We start from the raw sequence: 25,861 nt of genomic DNA on the forward strand, positions 1-25,861 counted from the left end.
GAGAACGCAGCCTCCGCCCCGGGAGAGGCGGGGCCCCGAGGCCGCCCGAGGAAGGTCTCCCGGCGGCGCGGCCAGCGGGTCCCAAGCGGCCACACAAGCCCCGGCACCGGCGGCCGCCGGGCCGCGCTGTGGGGGAGGGGCAAGGGGCGGAGCCGGCGGCGAAGAAAGGCTGCGGGCCGGGCAGGGGGCGGGCCTGTGCCGGAGGGCGGGGCCGCGAGTGGGGCGGGGCCGCCAGTGGGCGGGGCGGAGCCGGCCGGTCCGGGGCTGCTTGAGACAGTCACTGCCCGGGCGGCGGCGGCGGCGGCCGGCCGGTGGGGGCTGGGAGAAGTGCGACCCGGGCTGCCCGGGCAGCTGGACCTGGCAGTTGCCAGGGTCCACGCGGAGAATCGAGGGCTGGGGTCGCGCGTGGAGCCGGGCGGAGCCGGAGGCTGCAGCGGGAGTCCCGGGAGCGCTGGCGACGGCGGCGCCTCCGCGGAGCTAGTGTCTCAGGCTGAGATTCGGAGGCGGCCGAGGTAACTGGGGCGGTGGCGGCGGTGGGAGCCCGGGGACTGCGGCCGCGGCGCGGACCCGAGCCGCCCACGCGCTCTCTCTCCACGCCGGGACCGCCGAGGGCGAGGGCGAGGGCCGGGCGGGGGCGCGATCCGGCGCGCGGGGTGGGGGCCGCGGAGCGGAGCGGGACGCGGACCCGGAGGCGACCCCTCGGCCGGGATTGGCAAGGACGTGGGCACCCCTCCCCCTTCCAAAGACACACCCCAGTGCCGGGGCGGGGCGGGCTGGCGGGGCGTTCCCACCCCGGCGAGGGAAGACCTAGGTGCGGGGGCTGCCCCTCTTTACGCGGCCTTTCCGAGGCGGCCCCCCAGGGGCTCCGTGGGGCTGCTCCCGCCGAGGCGGCCCTGTCGCCGGGGATGCCGGAATGCCTTTTGTCTATCAGCTAAAACCGGCGGCTGGAACTGTCGGCGGACGCCCGCCGGCGCCGAGGGCTGCTCCCTCGTTCTCCCTTTGCGGCCTCGGAAGGAACCGTCCCCGGCAGCCTGGCCCTGGCCCCGGCCCCGGGAGCAGATTGCACCCCTCGCCCCCTACCCAAATCCTCCCCCTTTGGCGCACGGCAAGGAAGGATTCACGTTGTACTTGTGTTTGGATTAATCATTCATGTGAGATCAACCTCCGCTTCCCCACCTTTTATTTATTTTTCCTTTTTCTTTAACCCCTTGGCATCCAGCCTCCGCCCTGGGAATCATCCCCTAGGTTTTTGCAAACTATCAACAAAGAAGCGTGGCTTGTCGCGGAAACAGAGTCTTTGGGACTGTCTGGACTGGGCCAGTTCCAGAGCTTTCTTAGTCGGCGCTGTTCTCCGGAGCTCTAGTGTAAAAATCAAGATCGTTCTGGTTAGGTGCTTCAGGGTCTTACTGTACGGGCACCTCGTCTCTTTAACCTTTTAACAGTTGACGTTTTAAAAATCTAGGGTGAGTTGATTAAAAGGTAGCTCTTTGGGAAAGCATAACCATGGATGGAGAAAAATAGAGAAAGAAAAATGTAATCAGGATTTTAGGGTAAGGGTCCAACTTTCTGAAAGTGCCAAAAATGACGTATGTGGGTTTTTGAATATGAAATAGATGGTAAATTGTATTCTTTGATAACCTTTTAACATATATTGATATATTTTTTGCACTAAGATGTTTTTGTCAGTTTCATTTCGGTCGCTTGTGGGAATTGATTACTGGGACATCTGATAGAACCTGTTAAGAATCTGTCATAAGACACGCATTTTATGAATGCTTTGAATTAAGAGGTGTTAACAGTGTCTTGTCATTTCTGCCCAATGAGACCATAGTCTAACAGTTGTCTCCCTGGCAGTGGTCCGTACGCCTGGAAGTGGTAAGCCCTTCACTTTTGAGGGGCTGTCCTTCAACCAGAAGTATAGAGCTACCTACCTACTGTATCAGTGGAATCTCTCAGATGACATATACTGTAATGGACACCTTCTCTGATCTAACTTTCAGATACAGAATTAACACTTGGAATTTGGAGGAGCCTTTGGTACAAGTTGAGAGACGGCTTTCTCTCTAGTGTCCCAGATGTACTGTCTCATCTGCATACTTGAAAGTTCCACAATCACATAAACTCCAACTGTAACCACGGATGTATGTGACCCATCAAGATCTAGAAAAAGTGCTGCAGAGCCTGGGAACCAGGCAGTTGTTCACCAGTTCAACAATTAAACTGATACAGTTGCCACTGATAATTAAGAGTAAGGAGCCAAATAAAGTCATGCAGTTCTGTTGACAAATGCACTCTGTGGCTGTTGAATTTTATTGGAATTGGTTACCCATCAAAGTCAACCTCATATGCAAGTGACAGCCTCATGGCTGGAGAGACCTGTGTTGATGCATCCTGATTTTAGCCAGACTTGAGCAGAAGAAATCTATTATGACTAATCCTTGGGAAGAGAAAGTCTGCAAAATGGCTCAAACGAGTTTACTGCAGGGGAAGCAGTTTTACTGTAGGGAGTGGGTTTTCCACAAGCTTCAGCACTGCCTCCAGGAGAAAACTAACTGCTGCAACAGCGCTGTCAACACACTGCCCGCCTTAATGAATTCTGGGAGTCATGCTAGTGTTGCCTCCGGGAAGGGAGCTGCCTGGGGTGTGCTGCTGGTAGGAGGGCCTGGCAGTGGGAAGACCGCCCTGTGTACTGAGCTCCTGTGGCCAAGCTCGCCTGCAGGCCTGCAGAGAGGTTTACATCGCCAGGCCCTGGCCTTTCACTTCTGCAAGGCCCAGGACTCGGACACGCTGTGTGTTGGAGAGTTTATTAGAGGTCTTGTTGCCCAGATCTGCCGCAGTGGACTTCTCCAGGGATATGAGGACAAACTAAGGGACCCAGCAGTCCAAAGCCTCTTACAACCTGGGGAATGTGAGAGGAACCCAGCTGAAGCATTTAAAAGGTAACAGTAAGAATATCACTGTGTTCCAGTTTCTATGCAAAACTTAAAATGGGTTTTGATTGTTTTTTAACTTTGTGGGTGGGGTACCTGTACTGCTGCTGCCAGTTGGGGGGGGGGGGAGGGTAACCTGTGGTTGTGAATAAACCTGTTTATTTGAATGTTGAAAGAGACAAAATGTAAACTTTGTTTGCACAAGGTATGGTTTAAAAGATTTTGAAGCACTGTAGAAACAAATTATTTTTCAAATTTATGCCAATTACTTATTTTCTTTTCTAATATTACTCGTAATTGGTAAGGGATATCCATCCTTATGGTAGAGAAGAACATTTAGCTACCTGGAAATCAGGCTGTATTTTTAGGAAAGACAAACTATAAGTGGCCCTGAATTTTAGAGGAATTCTAAATTTATAGAATCGACTATCTTTTTTGGTTATAGTATTAGTCCTTTAAATAAGAGAAGTTCTCTTTTTAAAGAGACCATTAGCCATAGAGAATCTGAAGAAAATTTGTGTTTTGGGATGTATTCATCTATCAAGTAAATGAAAATAGAGCAATATTTTGAAGTTTGTTATCTTTATAATATAATGAAAATTTGGCATCACCTTAGTACTTTTAGGAAGTGATATAAAAAATAATTCTCATCTCAATTAAGCATTTTTCCATTGTAAAAAGATTGGTCTTGGAAGTGATTTAAGTTGTTTTTCAGAGTGGTTACCAGATTCTAAATGTTTGGAAAAAAATGATTCTTTGAAAAGCATTTTTTGCATATCAGCACTCTGCTCGGTGTAAGAGGAGACAAATTGCTATTTGTGCTTGCTGTTGTTCACTACTGCTTTAGTCATTCCGTCACACACTTCTATCCCACGCAGTATATAGTTCTTTGCAGGCGAGTTGGTTTCCCAGAAGATGCAGGTGTACTCTGCACTGAGGGTTATTGTGAGTGTGTCTGTATGTGGGCTCTGTCTGTGGGACTGTTTCTCGGAGTCATCTGAGCAGGAGTTGAATTACTTTGTTCTTTTTAAGTCCTCAGATCTAATGGTATGAAATCTCCGAATTTTGGTGTATATTGAAAATAATAATAGTAGCAAGTACTTGGTGTGAGTCACTGTTCTGAGTGCTTTGCCAATAGTAAATCATTTAATCTTCGTAACAGTCCTTTGAGGGAGGGAGGATTACTAATTCCATTTCACAGATGAGGAAACAAGCACAGAGAGCCTAAGTAATTTGTCCAAGCGGACAGGCTAGTCAAGGGCAGAGCTGGGATTTGAAAGACAAGGGTATGTTTACAGGTTTGTAATCACAGAGATTCTTTGGATTTGGAGGACTTAGGGGAAGAAGAATAGTTTTGAAGTTTGTGTAGAACAGAAGTGTGTCACAGTTGTGGCTTGAGTGTAGTTTTCAGGTCACCCGTATACGTGAAAAGTGGTAAGTCTGGAATGATCAATAAGAATAGTGGTATAGAATTCAAACAGGTGAGGGGTTTATTAAAAGGTAGTGTCTTTGAAAGGGGTGATAGTCTTGTAGAACTTTAAATGTGTAAGTGCCATCCAGTAAAACTCAGGTCAAATCTATTCTCTTTTTGCTGCTAGCCTTCAAAGTCTGGGTTATAACTATGATATCATTCTTAAATCAGTGAGGAAATATGCTAGTTACGCCTGTGGCACAACTAGGAGATGCCAGGTTTGATGGACAGTGTTCAAAAGGAATCGCTCTGTAGAGAATCAATAATGTAGTCTTTAATATAAAATTTTACTTTATAAGAGGCTTCAAGTCTCTGTCTATAAACAACTCTTCCTCCTCGTGACTTAATGCTTTTTCTGCAAAGATTCTGACCCTCAGCAGATCTTTATCCACAATATTACAGGTTTTCCTGAAAAAGATCCTTCTACTGAAATGAACTTACTCTTTTTTTCCTGTGCAAATTTTAGTTATCAACTAATTAGAGAGAAATAAGTTCCAATTACACACGACTGGAGTTGTGTGTAAAATCCACACCAGTACTGTTTATCTGATTGACAGAGGGAGCTAACTACAGGAACTCTTTGTATTCCCACTCTACATTTTGCTAGAGAAAACCTAGTCTTTCTACTTGGACCATGGTGTTACTCTAACTTAATCTCTTACTGGATCTTTCAAAAACCTAGGTCACTTGTTTTTTTAATCTTTAAAGTACTTAAATACTAAATAAATTAGGTAATTTTGGTATTGGAACAATTGTTTCTGTGAATTCATTACATACATACTTCCTTTATGACCTTGAAGCTCTACTATAACTGTGGGCAAATGAGAACACAATTCAAAGTTAAGACATTTTTGCATGGTCTGTGGTATTAGATGAACTAGGTCTCTGCTTGTGAACAAATAGTCAAGTTTTATTGTAGGCTCTATTAATGAGTGTGACTGAGTGGGAAATAGGTCCTTTTGAGAATTTTAATCAGAATGTATTTTGTTTAGGCAGGAATAGATGTAATTCAATAGGTAGACAATTGGTAAAAGAAGATCATTGTTTTCAAGGAGTTAACAGTATTTGGAGGAAGGTGGATATCAAAGTAACTCATTATAACAGAAGGAGCAAAGGCAGGGACCGAGGGGGGATGGGGCAGTGGTTGTGGGTCTTGTGCCCGGTTTACAGGAACACTGAAATGGCCATTTGTTTCATCCAACCAGAAACTCATTTCTGACCCTGCTGTCCCTCTTACCACAGACCTTGAACACAAGGGTCTTTCTGGAGATTTAGGTGGATGTGGTAAATAAAAGCCTTTGTTCCAGTGGTGGATATCATTCCTAACTTTTATTTGTTTAACAATCTGCAAGACCAGGTGTGATTTTTCCAGGTACCAATTTTCCCCATGTCGAGTAAAAAGGTTTTATTCTGTGTGATGTTGATAGGAGTTCATTAAACATCTTAAAGGTTACCACAAATTAAATGTAAATGGAATAATATTGTGTGGAAGGATTAAGGTTGAATGGTTCTAAACTTGGAGAGTCTAGCAGAAAAGTTGTGTAAATTATTAAAGGTAACAATGGCTCCTTAAGATTGGAAACAGGAAGTTTGAACTCTGACCTTTGTTTTTTATTTTGAACAGGAATCCTTAGATAGTAGAATCTTTCTTAGTTTTATCTATCTACTTCTCCTTGAACATTTCTAGTTCTGCACGTGTTTCTTTTTGGTCTTAGCTTCTCTTGTAGTTATTTATACATATAGCTTCAGTTATCTCTTCTATTAGGCATATGCTTCTTCATGACATTATTCATGACCGGTTTTTTATATTTACCATATTGCTTTGAACAGCACTTTACACATAGTAATTGCTAAATGATTATCATTTGAATGACTGGAATAATGCTACTTACCTATCTAGAATATGTTTAAATCTAATTGAAAGACAGCTGAAGTCCATGCATATTAAAGGAAATTGAAATGTTTTGTCATTTGGATCAGCTTTAAATGCAGACCAGACTGATGTAGTGATTATTAATTTATTAACCTGCTGTCTGCTCCTTAGCATGTATGTATGTGGCACTGGTCCAGATAGTTTTAAGTGGCCAGATGTCTGTCTTCTGTCTGAACTGGCTCCAGGGAGAGTTGGCGAACTCAGTAAAGGGCTAAAGAACACTGGGACTGGCACTGTGCTTCCTTCTTACCCTCAGTTGTGGGGAATTTTCAAGGCAAAATGTTCCCTTTCCATTATCTGTCTTGTATAAACAAATAATATTATTTAAGATATCTGTCATTATCCATTCTTAAGTATTGTCAGATTAAAAGACCTTATAAAAGTGTCTTTACTGACCCTGGCCGGTTGGCTCAGTGGTAGAGCGTCGGCCTGCGGAAGGCCCGGGTTCGATTCCCGGCCAGGGCACACAGGAGAAGCGCCCATCTGCTTCTCCACCCCTCCCCCTCTCCTTCCTCTCTGTCTCTCTCTTCCCCTCCCACAGCCGAGGCTCCATTGGAACAAAAGATGGCCCGGGCGCTGGGGATGGCTCCTTGGCCTCTGCCCCAGGCACTAGAGTGGCTCTGGTTGAAACAGAGCGACGCCCCGGATGGGCAGAGCATCGCCTCCTGGTGGGCATGCCGGGTGGATCCCGGTCGGGCGCATGCGGGAGTCTGTCTGACTGCCTCCCTGTTTCCAGCTTCAGAAAAAAAAGTGTCTCTACTGTTCACATTTTGAATAAAATCAGTGAATAAATATAATTTCATAATCAGAAGTCTACATTTCCTTTCATCTAAGATTGTCACTTTTCACTGAAATGTCTTTTGTTTCCAACTTTTAACAGTACTTTCTCTTCCTAAGACATTTCCTTCATACTCTAGGTGAGCTTTCTCTGTCCCACTTCCTGTCTCGGTCTCGAGGCACTTCCTGTCTCAGGGCACTTCCTGTCTTAGGGCACTTCCTTGGGTTCTTGATGCTCTGTCCTCTGCCCAGCCGGTCTTCAACCTGGAATCACTTCTGCCTAATACTGGCATATCGTTCCATATTTATACTGTTTAATGTCAGCCACATCCTTAGTTTTGCTGGGCCATCGTTTTATTTAAGTACTTCTTGATAACTCAGATTTTTTTTCTTTTTTAGACCAGAGAGAGTAAAGTGGTACTCTACAGGTTGATTGTTTTTTTACCCAATTCAGGAAATTTCACATATATATCCAGATTTTTGGTCTTTCTTTCCCTCCCTTCCAAGTTTGAACAATATTAGGTTCTCCTTCCTTTGAATGTGATCTGGTTGAGAAGGTAATCAGATGGCCCTACATCATTCTCTGTTCCTCTGTTCCCGAGACCATTTCATATGTGTCTATATCCCAGCCTGGTTCGGATGGGCGTTTTCAAACGCGAACATGTTTCCTATTCCTCTGAAAAAAGCATCACTGTGTTTTTACCTCCCCCTATATTTGGCCACATATTATCTCCAGTGTGTGTACGAAGGGCCTCTTCCCCGCTGCCTTATTTTTCCCGCCTTACTGATGTCTGACTTCTCTCCACGGTCACAGAAAGTTGTTTAGGGATCGTAGCTTCTGAACTCACTGCTCAATCTATCTTTAGCCTTAGATGATGTATTTTAGAATTACTTTTCATTTCTGGAACCCCCTCCCCAACTATTCTGCTCACAAAAATTAGGGGATATTTTATTGCTTCATATTCATTTTGAAATACCCCCTAATTTTTGTGAGTAGTATATATTCTTTGGTGGCTGTTCCTCTAGATGGGGCCTGGGTGTTTGTCCAACAAGCTTTTACTTCATCCATCTTCTCTCTTAATACTATTTCTTCAAATATTGTATTTACTTACATGGATACCAACCCTTGTATCTAATAAGATAGCAATCAAATCTGCATCAACAGCTTTTATTTTCACTCTGATCCATACCTGTCTTTTACTGGAGTGTCCCTCACATACCTTCCAGTGTTCAGAACACATCCCTTTCACATCGCTGTTCCCTGACTCATTCATTCCTCGCTTAAATCTCCAGTGCCAGCCCTGTGCCAGATCTGCGCTGAGTGACAGGCTAGCAGGGTGAGCCAAGCAGGACACTGAATTAAGGGGGGAGAAGACGTTGGACAAATAAACACAAAAGAATGTAAAACTGCAGCTTTTGTCAGTACTAAGAAAGAAGGACTTCGGATGATAAAAGGTGTGTCATGGGAAGCTTGATCAGTATCTGGAATTCTGGGAAAACTGGTTATCTAAGTTGTTCCATAATTATTCTTATTTCTTAGACCTTTTCAGCTTAAAAGTGTGATCCTAAGATCAATGATATTGGCAACACCTGTGAGGTCATTAGAAATGTAGACTGCCAGGTCCACTCACTGGGACTCTGCAGCTTAGGCCCCAAGTGGGTCCCTGGCACGTTGAGTCTGAGAAGCACTGCCCTGGGCCAGTGGAGGGCGTCCTCTGTTCTCTATTCTATTTTATTTTACGGTATTGAACTTTTTTCTTGGAATGTTTCCTGAATTCTTTTACCCTAGTCTAGAATTTTTATACACATACTCCTAGTTGGTCGACTTGACATTGGCCCCTCTGTTCTCATCTGCAGTGGTCACTGTTGACCAGTTAACCACGTGAAGCAGTGCTTTCTTTCTGTCATGCCTCTGAGCCTGTGGTAACCTCCACACGTTCAGATTTCTCAGCTTGGAGCGCTCTTGATAGTTTGGTTCTGCGCCATCTAAAGTATATATATCACGTTTCCAAACTCATCAAAGCATATTAAGCTTGTTTATTCTTTCAAGAAATATTTTTAAGCACATGAGTTAGTGTTAATGCTGATGAGAGATGACTAAAGAATCTTATTTTTCTTACCATTTAGTAAGAACTCGCCTACATAGGAAGGATCTGACCTTTTATTTGTTATAGATGTTGCAGATTGTTGATTTTTGGCCCTCCAATTTCATTTTCAGCAATTTTGCTTTCTTAAAAAAATTGAAATGATTTTTATACAGTATGTAAAATAATTTGATTTTATGAAGTAAAATAAGTTATTTTTCTGCCCTTAAAAATCTTTGAAGTGTATTCTGGTTGCAGGCCTGTCTTTACTCTGGTTGATCTAATGATCTCTGACCATACCACATGTGTATATGTGGGAGCTACTGAGGCCCAGAAAAAGCCGCATATATATTATGTCTTCCCTGTGGCGATCCTGAACAATCTGTAGCCTTGCAGAAGCCGGTGACCTTTCACAATTCTGACTCAGGATCTGATCCTGCAGAATCCGCCGTACATTTTGAGTGTGCTGCGCTCCTCCACTCCCACGCCTGTGCAAAGGATGCTGCCGGGGAAGGTGTGCTGCTCTGCGTGGCGGGTGTGGCCCACCACGTGATGTGCTTTGGCCAATGGGGTGTCAGCAGACAAGCGCCACCACAGGAATGGCTGGGCCTGGCCCCGGGCTGCCCTCCCAAGAGGGCCGTGCTCTGCTGAGCCTGTTGGTTCCAGGAGGAGGAAAGATGCGGAGTGGGTGGACCAACCCGCAGTGTGACTCCAGGTCCAGAACAGATCAACACACAGGCACGGGAGGAAGTGGGAGTGGCTGTTATTTTGGGCTAAGCCGCTGGGTTTTGGAGTGGTCTGTGATACACCAATGATGGGAAAATAGCTAACCATATACAAACGAAGGAAATAGTGTTTTAAATAGGAAGTCATTAATTTTCATCAAATATCTCGCAGTCTTCGATTCCTCGATCTCACTCACTCAGCTCGGCTGTGTTCTGTCCGAGGTGAAGCAGATGCCTCCACTTTCTCCACCTCCATGCGGCTGCCCCTCATCTGGTGCTGAGACTGCTCAGTGGCTCCAGACTGGTCCTGTGCTATTGTATCCTTCACCGAACAGCCAGAGTATCAGATCATGGTACCTCCTGTTCTAAACACCTGCCCACGGCTTCTCACTGCCGTCAGAATGAAGTCTGAGCGCTACGTTGTCCAGCCCTTGCCTGGCCTTTGTTGGCCTCAGCTAGGGCGGCTTCCACCCTTGCTCACTGCTGTTCCTCCGTGCCCTCATGGGGTTCTGAAACACGTCCAGTTCTGGCCAGCAGAGCTTTGTCTGCTTACTTGGGCTGGTACCACTTAGGTGTATCAACGTAATGTCACCCCAGAGAGCTTCGCCAGTCCATTGAGTCTTTAAAAGACTCCCTACTGGGTCACCTGCTTAAATCACACCATTACACTTGGTTGGTTTCTTTCTTAATTGTCAGCATCTTTCATGTCTGGAGTTCTTTTCTGCAGTTGTTTAGTTTGACTTCCTGCCTACTCTGGAATGACCTCGTATCTTCAGGGTTTAGAATATAGGAGAGACTCAGCAACTATTTCTTGAATTAGCAAATAACTATATTGTCATTTAAAACGTTAGGGTTTGTCACATTGATCATTTGTATTTTGTTATTTAAAATTCATATTCACTTAGAAAGGAGAAACAAACCTTTGTAGCTCAAGTCTCAGTGAATCTGTTAAATTGGTGCTTTAAAGAGACAAGCCACTGCCTGACCTGTGGTGGCGCAGTGGATAAAGCGTCGACCTGGAATGCTGAGGTTGCTGGTTCAAAACCCTGGGCTTGCCCCGTCAAGGCACATATGGGAGTTGATGCTTCCTGCTTCTCCCCCACTCCCTCCCCCCATCTAAAATGAATAAATAAATAAATAAATAAATAAAAAAAAGAGACAAGCCACTGACAAGCCCATGGGTCCCACGGGAACTGGAAGGGAGGAGCGATGGCAACAAAGGGCAAGAAATGGTGGGAGAGAAAAATCTGTAGGGCGTATAAATTGCTGCTACCCTCCAAGTGTTGCAGCTATGCAGGAAAGTAAATAAATAGGAAAACAAACATGCATGTACCCATTTTGCCACATTTACTTTAAGTCTGATTTTCTTTTTTGTTTTAAAGAAAAATAATCCATATCGGAAGCTCCCCAGGTATCTCTGCCCAATTCTGATCTGCTCACACCCTCCAGGGGCCCCTCCTGTAAATTTATGTTTGGTAGTTTGATAGTCTCCGCAGTTTGACCACATAGCCAGATGTGTATGTTTACACACACACTTGAGGTCCTCTCTTAATTTTGTATACTTTCTGATTCTGTATCAGCAGTTCTCAAACCTTTTTATTCCACATCCCATTTATACTCTTAAAAACTAGATAGGACTTCAGAGAACTTTTGTTTATGTGGGTGTTATCTATAAAATACTTGCTTATTTGAAATTTAAAGAGCTAAATTAAAAAATACGTATTAATATATATTTAATAATAAACCTATTACATATTAACATAAATACCATTTTAATGAATAAATATATTGTCTGAAACAAAAAATACTTAAAAGAGTGGCATTGTTTTATTATTTTTTTATTTTTTCTTTGAATTTATTGGGATGACTTTGGTTAATAAAATGACTTAGGTTTCAGGAGTACCATGGCATAATACATCACTACATATCTGTCACCCCATTTATCTATGAGCTTTTTATTTCTTTGCTTCATCCCTTCATATTTTCACCCAGCCCCTAACCCCCACCCCTCTGACAGCTGTCTGTTCTCTGTATGTATGAGTCTGGTTCCATTTTGTTTGTTAGTTACTTATTTTGTTCATTAGATTCCACAGGAAGTGACTGGCTTCTTTAACTTAGCATAATACTCCCAGGTCCACCCATTCTGTCACAAAAGTTAAGATTTCTTTTTTTTTCCTTTTTCACATCTGACTAGTATTCCTCCATGTAAACATACCACAGCTTTTTTTTACCCATTCCTCTATTGAAGGGTACTTGGGCTGCTTCTAAATCTTGGCTGTTGTAAATAACAATATGGTAAATAACACTGTTATTATAAATATTGTAAATAACACTGCAGTGATTAAATATTGTTTTCCACAGTGGCTGCACCAGTCCCACCAGTAGTGCACAAGGGTTATTTTTTTTCCCACATCTTCACCAACAGTTGTTGATTTATTGATGATAGCCATCTCACAGGTATGAGGTAATATTTCTTTGTGGGTTTTTTTTTTTTTTTCCTGAGCAAGAGGTGGGGAGGCAGAGAGACAGACTCCTGCATGCCCAACCAAGATACACCCAGCATGCCCATGCCACTGGGGTGTGATGCGCCTGAGGCAGAGGCCATGGAGCCATCCTCAGCACCCGGGCCAACTTTGCTCCAATGGAGCCTTGGCTGTGGGAGGAGAAGAGAGAGATAGAAAGAGAGAGAGAGAGAGAGAAAGGAGAGGGAGAAGGGTGGAGAAGCAGATCAGTGCTTCTCCTGTGTGCCCTGGCTGGGAATCGAACCCGGGACTTCCACACGCTGAGCCAACTCTCTACCACTGAAACCGGCCAGGGCCTCTTTGTGGTTTTGTTTTGCATTTCTCTGATGATTAGTGATGTTGAACATCTTTTCATTTATTCATTGGCCATCTGTATGTTCTCTTTGGAGGGAGAAGTGTCTATTCAGGTCCTTTGCCTATTTTCTTAATTGGATTATTTGGCTTTACTGGTGTTGAGTTTTGTAAGTTCCTTATAGATTTGGGATATTAATCACTTATCAGATGTATCAGCAAATATGTTCTCACATTTAGTGGGCTGTCTTTTCATTTTGTTGATGGTTTTCTTTGCTGTAGTTTTATGTAACCCCGTTTATTTTTTCTTTTGTTTTCCTTGACCAAGGAGATACATCAGAAAACATATTGCTGCGACAAATGTCTTGTTGCCTATGTTTTCTTCTAGGATTTTTACATTTTCACATCTAACATTTGTCTTTAATCCATTTTGAATTTATTCTCGAGACCTATTTTGTAAAACTTAAATATTAGGCTTAAAAAAAGACAGGTGGATTATCATATCTGCTTCTGCATGCATTCTATAGAAAACTCCACTATATTCTTGAGAGAGAACAAGAGCAAAAATGGCAAATGACATTCAAGTTATTTTGTGACCCTGAAAGGGTCCAGAGTATTGGAAGCTCCTAGTGATCCGCAGGCCACACATTGAAAACCATGGCTTCATATGAATGGTGTGTGGCTAGCTGTTCTGCCACGTTTTGTGACTATGTTTACCAGCGCTGTTCCTTGTGCATCCACAGTTTCCGTTAACTAATATGTAGTATATAAGTCCACTCTTTATGCTGTGATTCATTTATTATCATGTTGATACTCACTTAAGATGTAGTTAGCTTTTCAACTTTATAACAGCGCTGCTAAGAACGTTTGGGTGCCCTCGTGGTCACATTCCAGGAGCAGTGAAAACTGATTCCTACAAGTGAAATTTTAGATGACAGGTGCGTGCATTCATTCTCAGCTGTGCAATAGGACCAAACTGCCCTTTAAATCACTTCAGCTGACACTGTAGTACTAGTGTGTACTTGGGTCGCCATGACTTGACTTAGGTCATCAATACTTGCTCTTTTGTCAAAGTTCTTTATGTTGTGTGAAGTCAATATGAAGTAGTACATATCTTACTATGTTAAATATCTCTGATCTTGTAGACTGTCATACTGTGAAAATTTTTGTTTTGAAGTATAAAAAATGAACATAGTCAAATATCAATATATCAGTCTTTTTCTGTATGATTTCCTTTATGGCTGGCCTTTTTGGATCTTAATAGTTCAAAACTTATTTTCTACCTGATCCAGCAACATTTGTTGAGCGTTGAATGGCTGGCTCATCTTTCACAATAACTTATAATACTGCCACAGCAAGACATACCCATATGCGCATGCACGCGCATACACACACACACACACACAAATGTATGTATGTATTTCTTTCTTTTTTTATATATTAAATGAGAGGCATGGAGGCAGAGAGACAGACTCCACATGTGCCCCGACCGGGATCCACCCAACAAGCTCACTAGGAGGCAGTGCTCTGCCCATCTGGGACTGCTGCTCCACTGCTTGGCAATTGAGCCATTTTTAGCCCCTGAGGGGAGGCCATGGAGCCATCCTCAGTGCCAGGGACCAATTTGCTCAAACCATATGAGCCATGGCTGTGGGAGAAGAGTGAGAGAGACAGAAGCAGAGAGAGGAAAGGGTGGAGAAGCAGATAGTTGCTTCTCCTGTGTACCTTGATGGGAACTGAATCCGGGACTTCCACACCAGGCTGACCCTCTCCTGCTGAGCCAACTGGCAAGGGCCTGTGTATGTATTTGTGAGTTTTGTATTGTTTTGGTTTATTCATTCATTCCTTGACTTACCAAATACACACTGGATACTAGGAATGCACCAGATGCCATTCTTAATACTGGGATATATTAGAAAATAAAAGTGACAAGTGTCATCTGTATATATCAATATTTGATAGAATTTGAGGGTTGGTTGGATGATTGGTAGAGAATTTTAAAAAGTTAAGAAGATACTATATAGCAGTATTTTCAACTGTTGGTCTGCTGCTGGCTCAGCTGCTGGTCTGTGAAAGAGTCAACCACCGTGATGTTTTATGAAGATTATATTTATGTTTCACTCTTTATGTCCTCCCCTCTCCCCCTTTATAGCTTCAAATGCTAACAGATCTGTTGAGAGAGATTGGTTTGAGTTTAAAGCAAGCACCTCCCTTGAGCAGAATTTTATCTGCAACACACAGACTGTGGGAAACATGCTGGTGAGACTCACTTGGCTTAGTTCCCCAACTCTTGAAAAGCTCAACCCAGAATTTAGCAAATGTACTATAGGAAAAATCAGCCTCTTGTTGGGACACTATTTTTTTTGCATTCTGCTCTGAAAGAAACACGACCGAACTCTGCAAACCATGCTGGTTTTATTCCTGTGGTGCGGCATGTCGGGGTGGGCCAAGCCTGAGTCTTAAAATCAGTGTACGCCTCCCAAGTCAGCAGACGGCCCATGAGAACCAATCAGCAGGAGATTTCTGGCTTATTTTGTAAGAATTCCCTCCTCTCAAGTTCTACTTCAACTCGTTTGTTCTCTTGTGTCAACAGCCTGCTCCTGTCTTTATAAACCTAAGGTCTGTATCACCCACGTTTCGTAGTTGTCGTGGTGGGGTATGGGGCCACTGCCCCCCAACATTCTCTCTGGCAGTGGCCATCCCAGTGAGGAGTGGGGTTCTAGTTCTCTGCTGTTTATTTGCTTGTTAAATAATTTTTTTTTAAATAAATTTTATTCCTTTTTTTTTCTTTGAACATCACAAATACAGTTTCTTTAAATTCTTTGGCAGTTTTACAAACTGTCATTTGGAAGTGAATGCACATTCTAGTCATTGTGTTTGCTGCCTGCGTTCTGAGCAGTCTGAGCCCATGGCTGTTGTCACTGCCCTTTGGTTCCACCTCTGCTTCTACCACGTGGCTCTCGCTGTACTAATGGCCACCGACTGCCTCCAGCACTGCTTATCCTGTGTGGTCTTGGCTAGGGCCCAACAATGAAGACAGGGCGCTCCTGCTCCAAGGTGATGCTAGTGGTTTGTAAATTTAGGCACTAGGCCGTGGTCTTTAAAAAAATTTTTTTTTTTTTTTTCATTTTTTCTGAAGCTGGAAACAGGGAGAGACAGTCAGACAGACTCCCGCATGTGCCCGACCGGGATCCACCCGGCACGCCCACCAGGGGCGATGCTCTGCCCACCAGGGGGCGATGCTCTGCCCATCCTGGGCGTCGCCATGTTGTGACCAGAGCCACTCCAGCGCCTGGGGCAGAGGCCACAGAGCCATCCCCAGCGCCCTGGCCATCTTTGCTCCAATGGATCCTTGGCTGTGGGAGGGGAAGAGAGAGACAGAGAGGAAAGCGCGGCGGAGGGGTGGAGAAGCAAATGGGTGCTTCTCCTGTGTGCCCTGGCCGGGAATCGAACCCGGGTGCTCCGCACGCTAGGCCAACGCTCTACCGCTGAGCCAACCGGCCAGAGCTAAAAAAAATTTTTTAAAGATTTTATTTGTTCATTTTTAGAGAGGAAGGAGAGCGAGAAGGGGGGAGGAGCAGGAAGCATCAACTCCCATATGTGCCTTGACCAGGCAAGCCCAGCATTTTGAACCGGTAACCTCAGCATTCCAGGTCAACGCTCTATCCCCTGCACCACCACAGGCCAGGCAACCATGGTCTTTCTGGTTCAGTGCCTGCCCCCACTGAGGTGGGCGCTGTGTCCTCGCTCAAAGCCAGAACCCAGAGTGGAGGTCAACGTGCTTTTTCTTCCTGTCTTTCCATACTGACCAGCAGGGCCCTCCAGCCCCTGCTGTCGAACACAGCGCCAGTGCTGTTGCCCGAGACCAGAGAGTGTCCCCGTTTCTTCACCAGCCAACCCTGGGCTGCTGGTGTATGCTTTTTGGGCAAACCAGAGTTTTAGGTTCTTTTCTGTTTCTTATACATTGTAATGTTTATTTTTGGCTGATTATTTTTCTTTTTCCTTTTTGTTTTCTTGTTCCATAGTTCCACTCTATATTTTAACAAAGGGAGAACAGTTCATAAAAGCATCAAGTTACTACAACATCTTGGTCAAAGGTTCAGAGAGAAATTTTACTGTATCTGTTGGCCAAACTTCTGACCTGATTTTAATTATAAACTACTCTTAATATTTGAAAAAATGAATAAATACATAATATTTCATTCTTAACTGACTGGAGATAGTGATTACACTTTTATTCTTTCTTTTCTTTTCTTTTTTTTTTTTTTTTTTTTTTTACTTTTCTGAAGCTGGAAACGGGGAGAGACAGTCAGACAGACTCCCACATGCGCCCGACCGGGATCCACCCAGCATGCCCACCAGGGGCGACTCTCTGCCCATCAGGGGGCGATGCTCTGCCCCTCCGGGGCATCGCTCTGTTGCGACCAGAGCCACTCTAGCGCCTGGGGCAGAGGCCAAGGAGCCATCCCCAGCGCCCGGGCCATCTTTGCTCCAATGGAGCCTTGGCTGCGGGAGGGGAAGAGAGAGACAGAGAGGAAGGAGGGGGTGGGGGTGGAGAAGCAAACGGGCGCTTCTCCTATGTGCCCTGGCCAAGAATCGAACCCAGGACTTCTGCACGCCAGGCCGACACTCTACCGCTGAGCCAACCAGCCAGGGCACACTTTTATTCTTTTACCCTCTGTTCTGTGTGCTTTAATTTACTGGATGAATAATTTTGTTCTTAAGAAAATAGGGAAACAATTTACGTGTCTATAGGCAGATGAATGGATAAAGAAATTGTGTCTGTATACAATGGAATACTATTTGGCCATAGAAAAGAAGGTAATCCTGCCACTTATGACAAGTATGGACCTAGCAGGTATATGATAAGTGATATAACTCGGAGAAACACCAATACCATATGATCTCACTCAGATAGGGTTTCTCAGAGGAACAAACTCATAGAAACAGAGATTAGATTTGTGGTCGTTCTGTTGTTAAATTTTGCCAGATAATAGTGCGATTCCAGGCTTCAGAAGTCAAAATGGGTAACCTGGTAATATTACATACAATCTTATTCTGAAAGTTCCTTAAATATCCAGGTAGGTAATGCAAAAGATGAATGCAGAAGAAAAGCAGATAAGTATCATATATTGAAAAGCATTAATTATGAGGGTCTTGCTTTGGTCAGTCACCATTCATACCTCCACTGTGTCCAGCCTGGTTTAGTGGGGTGAGTACAGTGAGGCACAGGGGAGTCACATTCACGTACTGGAAAGGTGCACTGATGTGTCACCTGGAGTCAGCTACAGGTTCTCGAGCCGTAAATAACTTACAACCCTTGACGTTAATCATGTAATAACTGCCGCAGAATTGTCAGGGTCACCTACCACCCAATTTTCTGGATTTTCAGTTTTGAGGAAAGTGAGTATAGTATCTGCAGCAAACAAACATGACTGTTTAATGCTCTCAGGAAAGTAAAATTTGAAAAGTAGCATATTTAGTTAGAAGACTGTAAAATATATAAATTTGTTTTTTCTCCCCCATGGAAATGTTCTCAGGTAATTTAAATGCTAAAAAAATTAGGCACTTGCTAATTTAGTCAGGCTGTTCTAAGAACTTTCTTGTTTAAATTGGACCTCAAGCTTTTTATATAACTTCTGATATTTTCAGAAGCAGTTTAGCATAATAATTAAGAAGAGGAACTTTGAAACATCACATTCTGTTCCCACTTCTGCTGCCTAATTAGTGTTCCACTTTGGCCACCCTGTTTGTTCCTTCGTCTGTGAATGGAAGTGACACAGAGTCCAGGTAACAGGACAGGTGTGAGGGTGCACAGATGGGTCCACAGAGCACAGAGCTTCACACTCAGTGTGAGTGCTCAGTCAGTGTGACGACGACTGCTTATTTCCTGTCTTTATATTCTAAATGTTTGGTTTCCCAAAGAGAACATAAATTATACGTTGTACGTAGACTTACTTTAGAAGACAGGTGCATTATTACATCCTGCAAACTAATCCTCGCCCATCAGAGAGCCAAGCTGCTTTGACATAGCTCACGTTCAGTCCTTTTCAGATCTGTATCTTGGTTTCTGATTTTGAGCATTTAGTACTTGAGAATTTGAGTTTGTTACCAACTTCTAGAAGCAAAGCAGCTTGAAATGATATACTACTACTTTCAGGGTGGTGGGAACCAGTCATTTTGATTGCTGTTGTATGTGTATGAATAGAACTTCTATAAACATTCATGGACAGATTTTTGTATAGCCTAAGTTTTCACTTAAGTGAATACCTAGAAATGGGACCACTGGGGTGTGGGGGAGGGGACACTGAACTCTGTAAGACACTGCCCAGCCTTTGCAGAGTGGCCTCACCGTCTGGATGCATGGCCACACTGGGGTTTTCAGGGTTCTCTCTCTCCCACTGTGCAGTTCTGACAGGCGCCCAGTGACATCTTCTGTGCTTGTACTCTGCATTTCCCTCACGAGTAAGTTACATGATGAGAAAAGGGAAACACATACCAGGCAGAGGAAACTGGAAATGCAACGGCCTTTGTATAATTGTATCTAATAAAAGTCATAGAAAGAAGGCCACTGTGACTGGAGTCACATTTTGAAAAGGGTACTCAGGCCACAGCAGGAGCTCTGGCGGGGAGCATTGGGGGACATGTGGTCATTACTGGGGCCCATGTGAACAAGATGATGGGAGTTGGACAGCGACCAGTGTGTCGCAAAAATGTTTTAAATATGTAGTACCTGACTCTTTAGTCACAGGCACCGACCTCTTTCCCTTCGATTGTCAAAAACATGACAGCAGCCAATACAACAATAGCTGTCCAGTGGGAATGATCAAAATTATACCTTTTTTTTTTTTGGTCAGATCAACAAAATATATTTTTTGGTGTGCTGCAGAATTTTAGTAATTAGTTTATGTGTGCCATGAAATGAAAAAGGCTGAAAATTTCTGAACTAGGGTGATGATGTTATAGGCTGAGCTGGGTTTTAGATATTTGTTTAAAAAATATTGATTGGACACCATGAGAAAAGGGGGTCTCGGGTAATGTGGAATTGCAAGTAAGAGGGGAGTTGTGGAAAGGGCTGTCTGTACATTTCTGGTATTCCTAGCTAGATGGACATGTCCTCTCCACTGTACATATTTCAGCACCTTATTCAGTACACGCATGCCGTTACTGAGTATCTGCTGAAAATGAGCGTTGTTTTAGCCATGAAACGTTTTATCTAACTGCAAAGTAAGTTATGTGAGTAGGAAATATATTCAGCGGAATTATACCCAAAATTTATTCTTTACAGTGAAATTTGAAAATACATGTAATGGGACCTAGACAATACTTGACCTTTGTACAGTCTTTCCAAGTAAAATTTGTGTACAAACTAGCATATACAGTGTGGTCATTTTGTAAGAGAAATGATGGTAAAAATACTTCTAAGTTATACAGAATCTTCGGTCTTTTTCTTCTTATTAACATGGCCCCCAAAGTTGTCCCCCCACCCTTGCAACACATTTTAGCTTTTTATAAAGAATTCAAGGTTTTTTCCAATTCAAAAAGTTAGAGAATACTGAAACCTGGTTTCCTCAGGGTCCTACCGCTCTGCTCCTTAATTATGCTAATTACTAATCCACTCTCACATTTGATTCTGAAAGTGTTCCTGGCAACGCAAACTATTTTTGACAAGCAGTCTTCTTTAAGTAAGGAACTGAAACCTGTACAGTATTTTTATTCTAAAACCTTAATTTATTTTTAAAAACACTGATAACTAGTAGTGCTGATGCTTGAGTAAGAAATGCCAACATCACAGCCAACACTCACACCGCTTATTTGAATGTGCCTTACAGGTGTGTTCTGCTCCCTCTTTTGGGAATGAAGCCTCCCCAGCAAAGCCTGTACCTACTTGTGGATTCTGTTGATGAAGGCTGTAACATCACTGAAGGTGAACAGACGTCCACCAGCTTGTCTGGGACTGTGGCCGAGCTTTTAGCTGGTCACCATGAGTTCTTTCCACCATGGCTCTTGCTTCTCTGTTCTGCCCGCAAACAGAGTAAGGCTGTTACTAAAATGTTTACTGGTAAGCATTATTCCTTACTGCCGTCTTCAATGGTTTTCACTGACGCACCAGCCGACAGGGCTCTTTTTTGAGAGGAGAGTATCCAGTGGACAGTCTGGTGGTTTCTTCTATCAGCTATTCCCGACCATACCAAGCCACAGAATGTTTGCAGATCCTTCAACTACCTTTTCTGGGATTCTTCTCCTAACTTCCTTAGTAAAGGTTAGAAGTATTTCGTGCCATGGTAGCCGCTACATATCTGTAGGGCTGCATTTATTAGGTGGTTGTGTCACTGTCTGTTCCTGATGTGTCTTCTGACCAGACTGAACATCTTGAGAGTAGTGCATATGCCTTTTTCAAAAGCAGTGGCAGTTACCAGGACAGCTGTCCTGCTGTGAGAGGAGAGAGTCAGCAGAGTTTTGGGATACGTCTTGATATAGATCCTTTTTAAAAAAAACTTTTCTGATACGTGAGAGAACAATCTATATAAATGTATCAAGTCTTTTTTTTTTTTTTTACCCCTGACTTTACTATTTTACTTTTCTTAACACCACAATAAAGCTGTGGTGACTCCCATTTCATTGGGTGAAGCATTGTTTGTGCTTTTTAAAGTGCACAGAGTATGAAGCAAGGACCATGCAGGACTTACAGCGAATCTGGGGACCAGTGGCTGTGGCCGCTGGAAGTGGCTCTACATCTTGCACGGTGTGGTGAAGCTTCTTAATTTGTTAAAGCAATCGCCTCCCTTGATCAGGTTGTCTCTTCTAGACTTCTTTGCTGCTGATGGCAGCTTTTTGTTTCCACGTGCAATGTTCTTTTTTGTTGTTTTTGATAAAAACACAGTTGAAACAAGTTAAAATGACAAGAGCTAACACTGAAGTGAAGTGGCCCTCAGCATGTGAGGCACAGAGAGCTGAACCCCTTTCGGTCCTTGTCACCTCATTTCTTTTTCTCCCTCACTAGAGGCAACCAGTGTCGTGAGTTGTGTTTAGAGCCTTTCAACTCCTGTCTATATTCTGTGTACTTTGATAGTTTATATCAATGAAACGCTGCATGCTGTTGCAGTCTCTTATGTGTAATCTAATGTGTCGTCTTTACGCAGAGAACGTATAAAACCGCAGATGGTTGTTAGCACTGCCGATGGGTCCCTTGACCCTAGCTCGCGACCCTCCCGCACCACCTGTCAGGCTTGGTTGTGTGCACATGTTGTCAGTGTGCTGTGATGCACTTCCAAAACATCTCTTCAGAAAATGTGCAAATGCCACACCTGTTTAACATTTCTAAATTTCTGATACAGTTACTTCCTACACCTCTTTGCCACTAATGTTATTATTCTAAATTATATGTTTTCACCTGTATTCCTTCAGCTTGAGTTTAATAGCATATTTTCAGAAATTATAACTACCAGCGATATAAATGAAAAATATTTATTAAACTTGGTTTAAATTTTTGTTTTTATTCACAAAGAGTTGGATATTTACACTATGCTCTGCTAGGAACATAGCTTATTTTTTTTCATTTATTCATCTTTTTTCTTAGATTTTTTTGGGTTTTCTTATATATTTCCTGTATGTTGCTAGTTATAAGTTGAAGTATATGGGTTTTGAATTTGAAATTGCAGGTGCCTGACCATAGACAGTAACATTCTGATTTTTACTATGTCCCAATCAGTTTCATCTTCTCATGTCTGAGCATTTAACATTTTGTAAAGAGAATTTCTTTCCTCATACATATACTGTACTGACCAATAGCATTTTTTTAGCAGCTTAAAGTTAATTTAATGAAAATCCTTTTGCAGAATTTTGATGACATGTGAAGTTATCATAGGCTACTAGCTATGGACACTTGTTACAGAACCAAAAGAAATGTATATAAAAAAATTAAACCTCAAATATTTTTGAAGATTTCTACACATGGATTTTATGTGATTAAAAAATAATACATACAATGTTTCAAATGACAACATACTCAAATAGTATATCATTCTGAAATGAGGTAATAACCACTCTTGAATGCTTTGGGCTAACTTGAGTGTATGTTGTCCTACCTAGTTGAGATCATGCTTTATATCAATTCAAATCCTGCTTCATAAGTTTAACATGTGTAAGCCTTTCAGTATCACTGTACTGTCTTTTTAATAACTATTATAATGAACACAGAATTTGTTAGCATATCGATATGCCAGAATTCACTTAACATTCTTATTCTTGTGCTTTTTGGTGTTATTACATTCTCCACCTCCCAGATTATTCGGATACTAAATACCCACAGTGAGCGTCATTTTAAGAACATTGGCACGATGCCTCTCATCCTGTCCCTCTGTCCTCACCAGCAGTGAGTAGTCTCACATCCCAAGAAAGGTTTTCAGTAAGAATACAAAAGTGTCAAACATTTCAGCAGGTCATGTTCATGTTCCCCTAAAATTTTAGCATTTTAGCTTCCTTAGAAAGTGTTTTGACAGCAGTGTATTACACTGTGCATGCTTATAGCAGGGAATTGATGTGTATAATGGTTAGAAGTTACCCTGTAAGAACAGCAGTTGTTTTCAGTAACTTGAACTCAAGATACTCAAATTGTTGATTAATAGGTATTCCTAGTTCTTTGTAATAAACAGAGAACTATCATTAATGATGAACACAGTAATATGAATTTAAACCAAATCAACTATTAAGTATATTAGATTTGGAAGTACTTTATTTTTTTAATTGGAAACATTTTGTAACTATATTTTATGAAATTTTCTATGCTTTTCTTTAGACTCAATCCTATGGCTCTACCGCTATCCCTCAATCCCCTATCAAACACTTGCAGTTTCTTTCTTAATTACTCTGCCTGTTCCCATCTTAATAAAAAGAGCAAACTTCAAAGTCCAGGTAATCAGTTATCCTGGTCGATGACTGACCAGTTGTGCGACTGTGGGCAATTACCCTGGCCTTCAGGAGCTTTACCACCTTCATTTTAATTAATTAATTAGTTTATTTATTTCTGTGACAGAGACAGGGAGGAAGAGAGATGAAAAGTGTCAATTCTTCGTTGCGGCTCCTTAGTTGTTCTTTGATTGCTTTCTCATATGTGCCTTGACTGGGGGACTCCAGCTGAGCCACTGACTCCATTGCTCAAGCCCACGACCATAGAGTCATGTCTCTGATACCACGCTCAAGCCAGAGACCTTGGGGTTTCAAACCTGGGTCCTCTGTGTCCCAGCCCGATGCTCTATCTTCTGAGCTACCATCTGGTCAGGCAGCACCTTCATTTTTAAAACAGGGAAACCTATTTCACAGTCTCACATAAAAAGATGTTAGGTATCAGTACTAAAATGCTGCTTTAAAACTAGTTGACTCAATAATTGTTGATTTGTTGTGTCTCAGAAACTTAACCTGTTACTGTGGAGGATTAGCCTAGATTGTGTCTTAGTTATCCCAAGTTTTAGTCATGATGTCTTTGTTAAGTAGCTTTAAATTATAGGTATTTATTCATAATAGGAACTATAATCTTTTATGTAAAACTATTTACAACATCACTTTGGAAACTTTAAAATGCTATAAAATGTAAGATAGTTATTATTTAATTTTTTTATTTTATTAGCAATAGTCCAGGTGTTTTCCAACTTAAATTGTTGTAAAGACTTTATAAAGCCAAGAGCAAATAGACATACAGAAAAAAGTTTCAAGGCAAGTTACCTCATGTCATTGGTAAATGAAAATTGTTACAAATTTCTATGCATGTTTTAAACTCCCCATAGATCAAGAGTGTCTTTTTTCATAATTAAAATTTACCTTTTGAAATTAATTCTACTGGCTCTGGTCAGTGGCTCAGTGGATAGAGCATCAGCCCAGTGTATGGATGTCCCAGGTTCAATTCTTAGTGCACATAAGAGAAGTGTACACCTGCTTCTCTCACCTTTTTCCCTCCCTTTTCTCTTCCCACAGTCAGTGGTTAAATTGGTTCAAGCATGGCCCCAGGTGCTGAGGATAGCTCAGTTGGTCCAAGCGCATTAACTTCAGGTGCTAAAAATAGCTCAGTACTCGAGCATTGGCCCTAGAGATGGGGTTGCCAGGTGGATCCCCGTCAAGGCGCATGCAGGACTCTGCCTCACTATGTCCCCTCCTCCCTCCCTCCCTTTCTCTCTCTCTCTCTCTCTCGCTCTCTCTCACACACACACACAAATTAACTCTATTGAAATAACCTATTATCTGTATAATAATCAGTTGTACATATGCATGTATATACTTATAGATTCAATTTTTATATAGATTTAGAGTTATGCAAGTTGTTATTTCATTATGTCATTCTTAGTAGGTTGTGTTTTCAATAAATTTGTCTATTTCATGTAAGTACTACAAGCTTAGTGTCACAGCACTGGATGTACCAACGTTCTCTGCAGACCCATTATTTCTTCTTCAGTGATCTTTCTTCATCCTGTTCTGTCAAGCAGAACTGAAAGTCAACTTGAACCCCTCTTTCCTTTCCTCCTCCACTCGTTCAGCCCCATGCAGTCTAGCTCTCCCCAGTAATTCCAAACTCATATTTCATCTTTATCTTTGCTGCTGCAGTTGTGTAGGCCCTTAGTGATTCTTTTCTAGACTGGATCATAGACTTATTAAGAAGTCTTGCCTGGAAGTGTGACTCACTCCAGCTCTTCCTCCTTAGTGATATCATACCAGTCTTTCAGAAGGCACGTCTGGTCACGTGTTCCCGTGGTCTAAACTCCTCACTGATGTCTCATCACAAAATAAAAGCCTCATCTTCTTGCAGAGTTCCTGACATATAGTAGGTGTTTTAGTGACTCTTACTGAGTTGCGTAAGAGTATTTCATTTCATTGTTTTAACTTACCATTGCTAATCTTTGCTGAATTTCTAGAGTTATGTCTCTAGAATAGTTCATTTACTCAGCAGTTTTTCTTGGCAAGATGAATACACCTTTGCCTAATAAATTTGTACCTATAAATCAGGATATCATCTTCCTTTAGAAAGTGAAATTATGGTTTCCTTTAAAGAACTTAAAAGTGAGTCTCAAGTATCTTTTTTTAAATTGATTTAAGAGGGAAGAAGGGAGAGAAACATCGACACATTGTTCCATGTATTTA

At 42.5% G+C, this 25,861-nt stretch overlaps 1 protein-coding gene across 2 annotated transcripts in view; it reads left to right on the plus strand.

The window, feature by feature from the left end:
- Positions 1-250: 250 nt before the first annotated feature.
- Positions 251-25,861, plus strand: part of ANKRD50 (ankyrin repeat domain containing 50) — a 31,836-nt gene continuing 6,225 nt past the window's right edge. The window contains exons 1-3 of one of the 2 annotated variants that reach the window (XM_066233515.1): positions 251-512; positions 2,001-2,939; positions 20,566-20,795. In XM_066233515.1, coding sequence (XP_066089612.1) covers positions 2,428-2,939; positions 20,566-20,795 — 742 coding nt within the window. In that variant the 5' untranslated portion in view covers positions 251-512; positions 2,001-2,427. Of the gene's footprint in view, positions 513-1,206; positions 1,464-2,000; positions 2,940-20,565; positions 20,796-25,861 lie in introns of those variants that run through there. The other variant, XM_066233526.1, reaches the window with a different exon arrangement.

Source organism: Saccopteryx bilineata, chromosome 1 (genome assembly GCF_036850765.1).
Source record: "Saccopteryx bilineata isolate mSacBil1 chromosome 1, mSacBil1_pri_phased_curated, whole genome shotgun sequence".
Taxonomy (NCBI): domain Eukaryota; kingdom Metazoa; phylum Chordata; class Mammalia; order Chiroptera; family Emballonuridae; genus Saccopteryx; species Saccopteryx bilineata.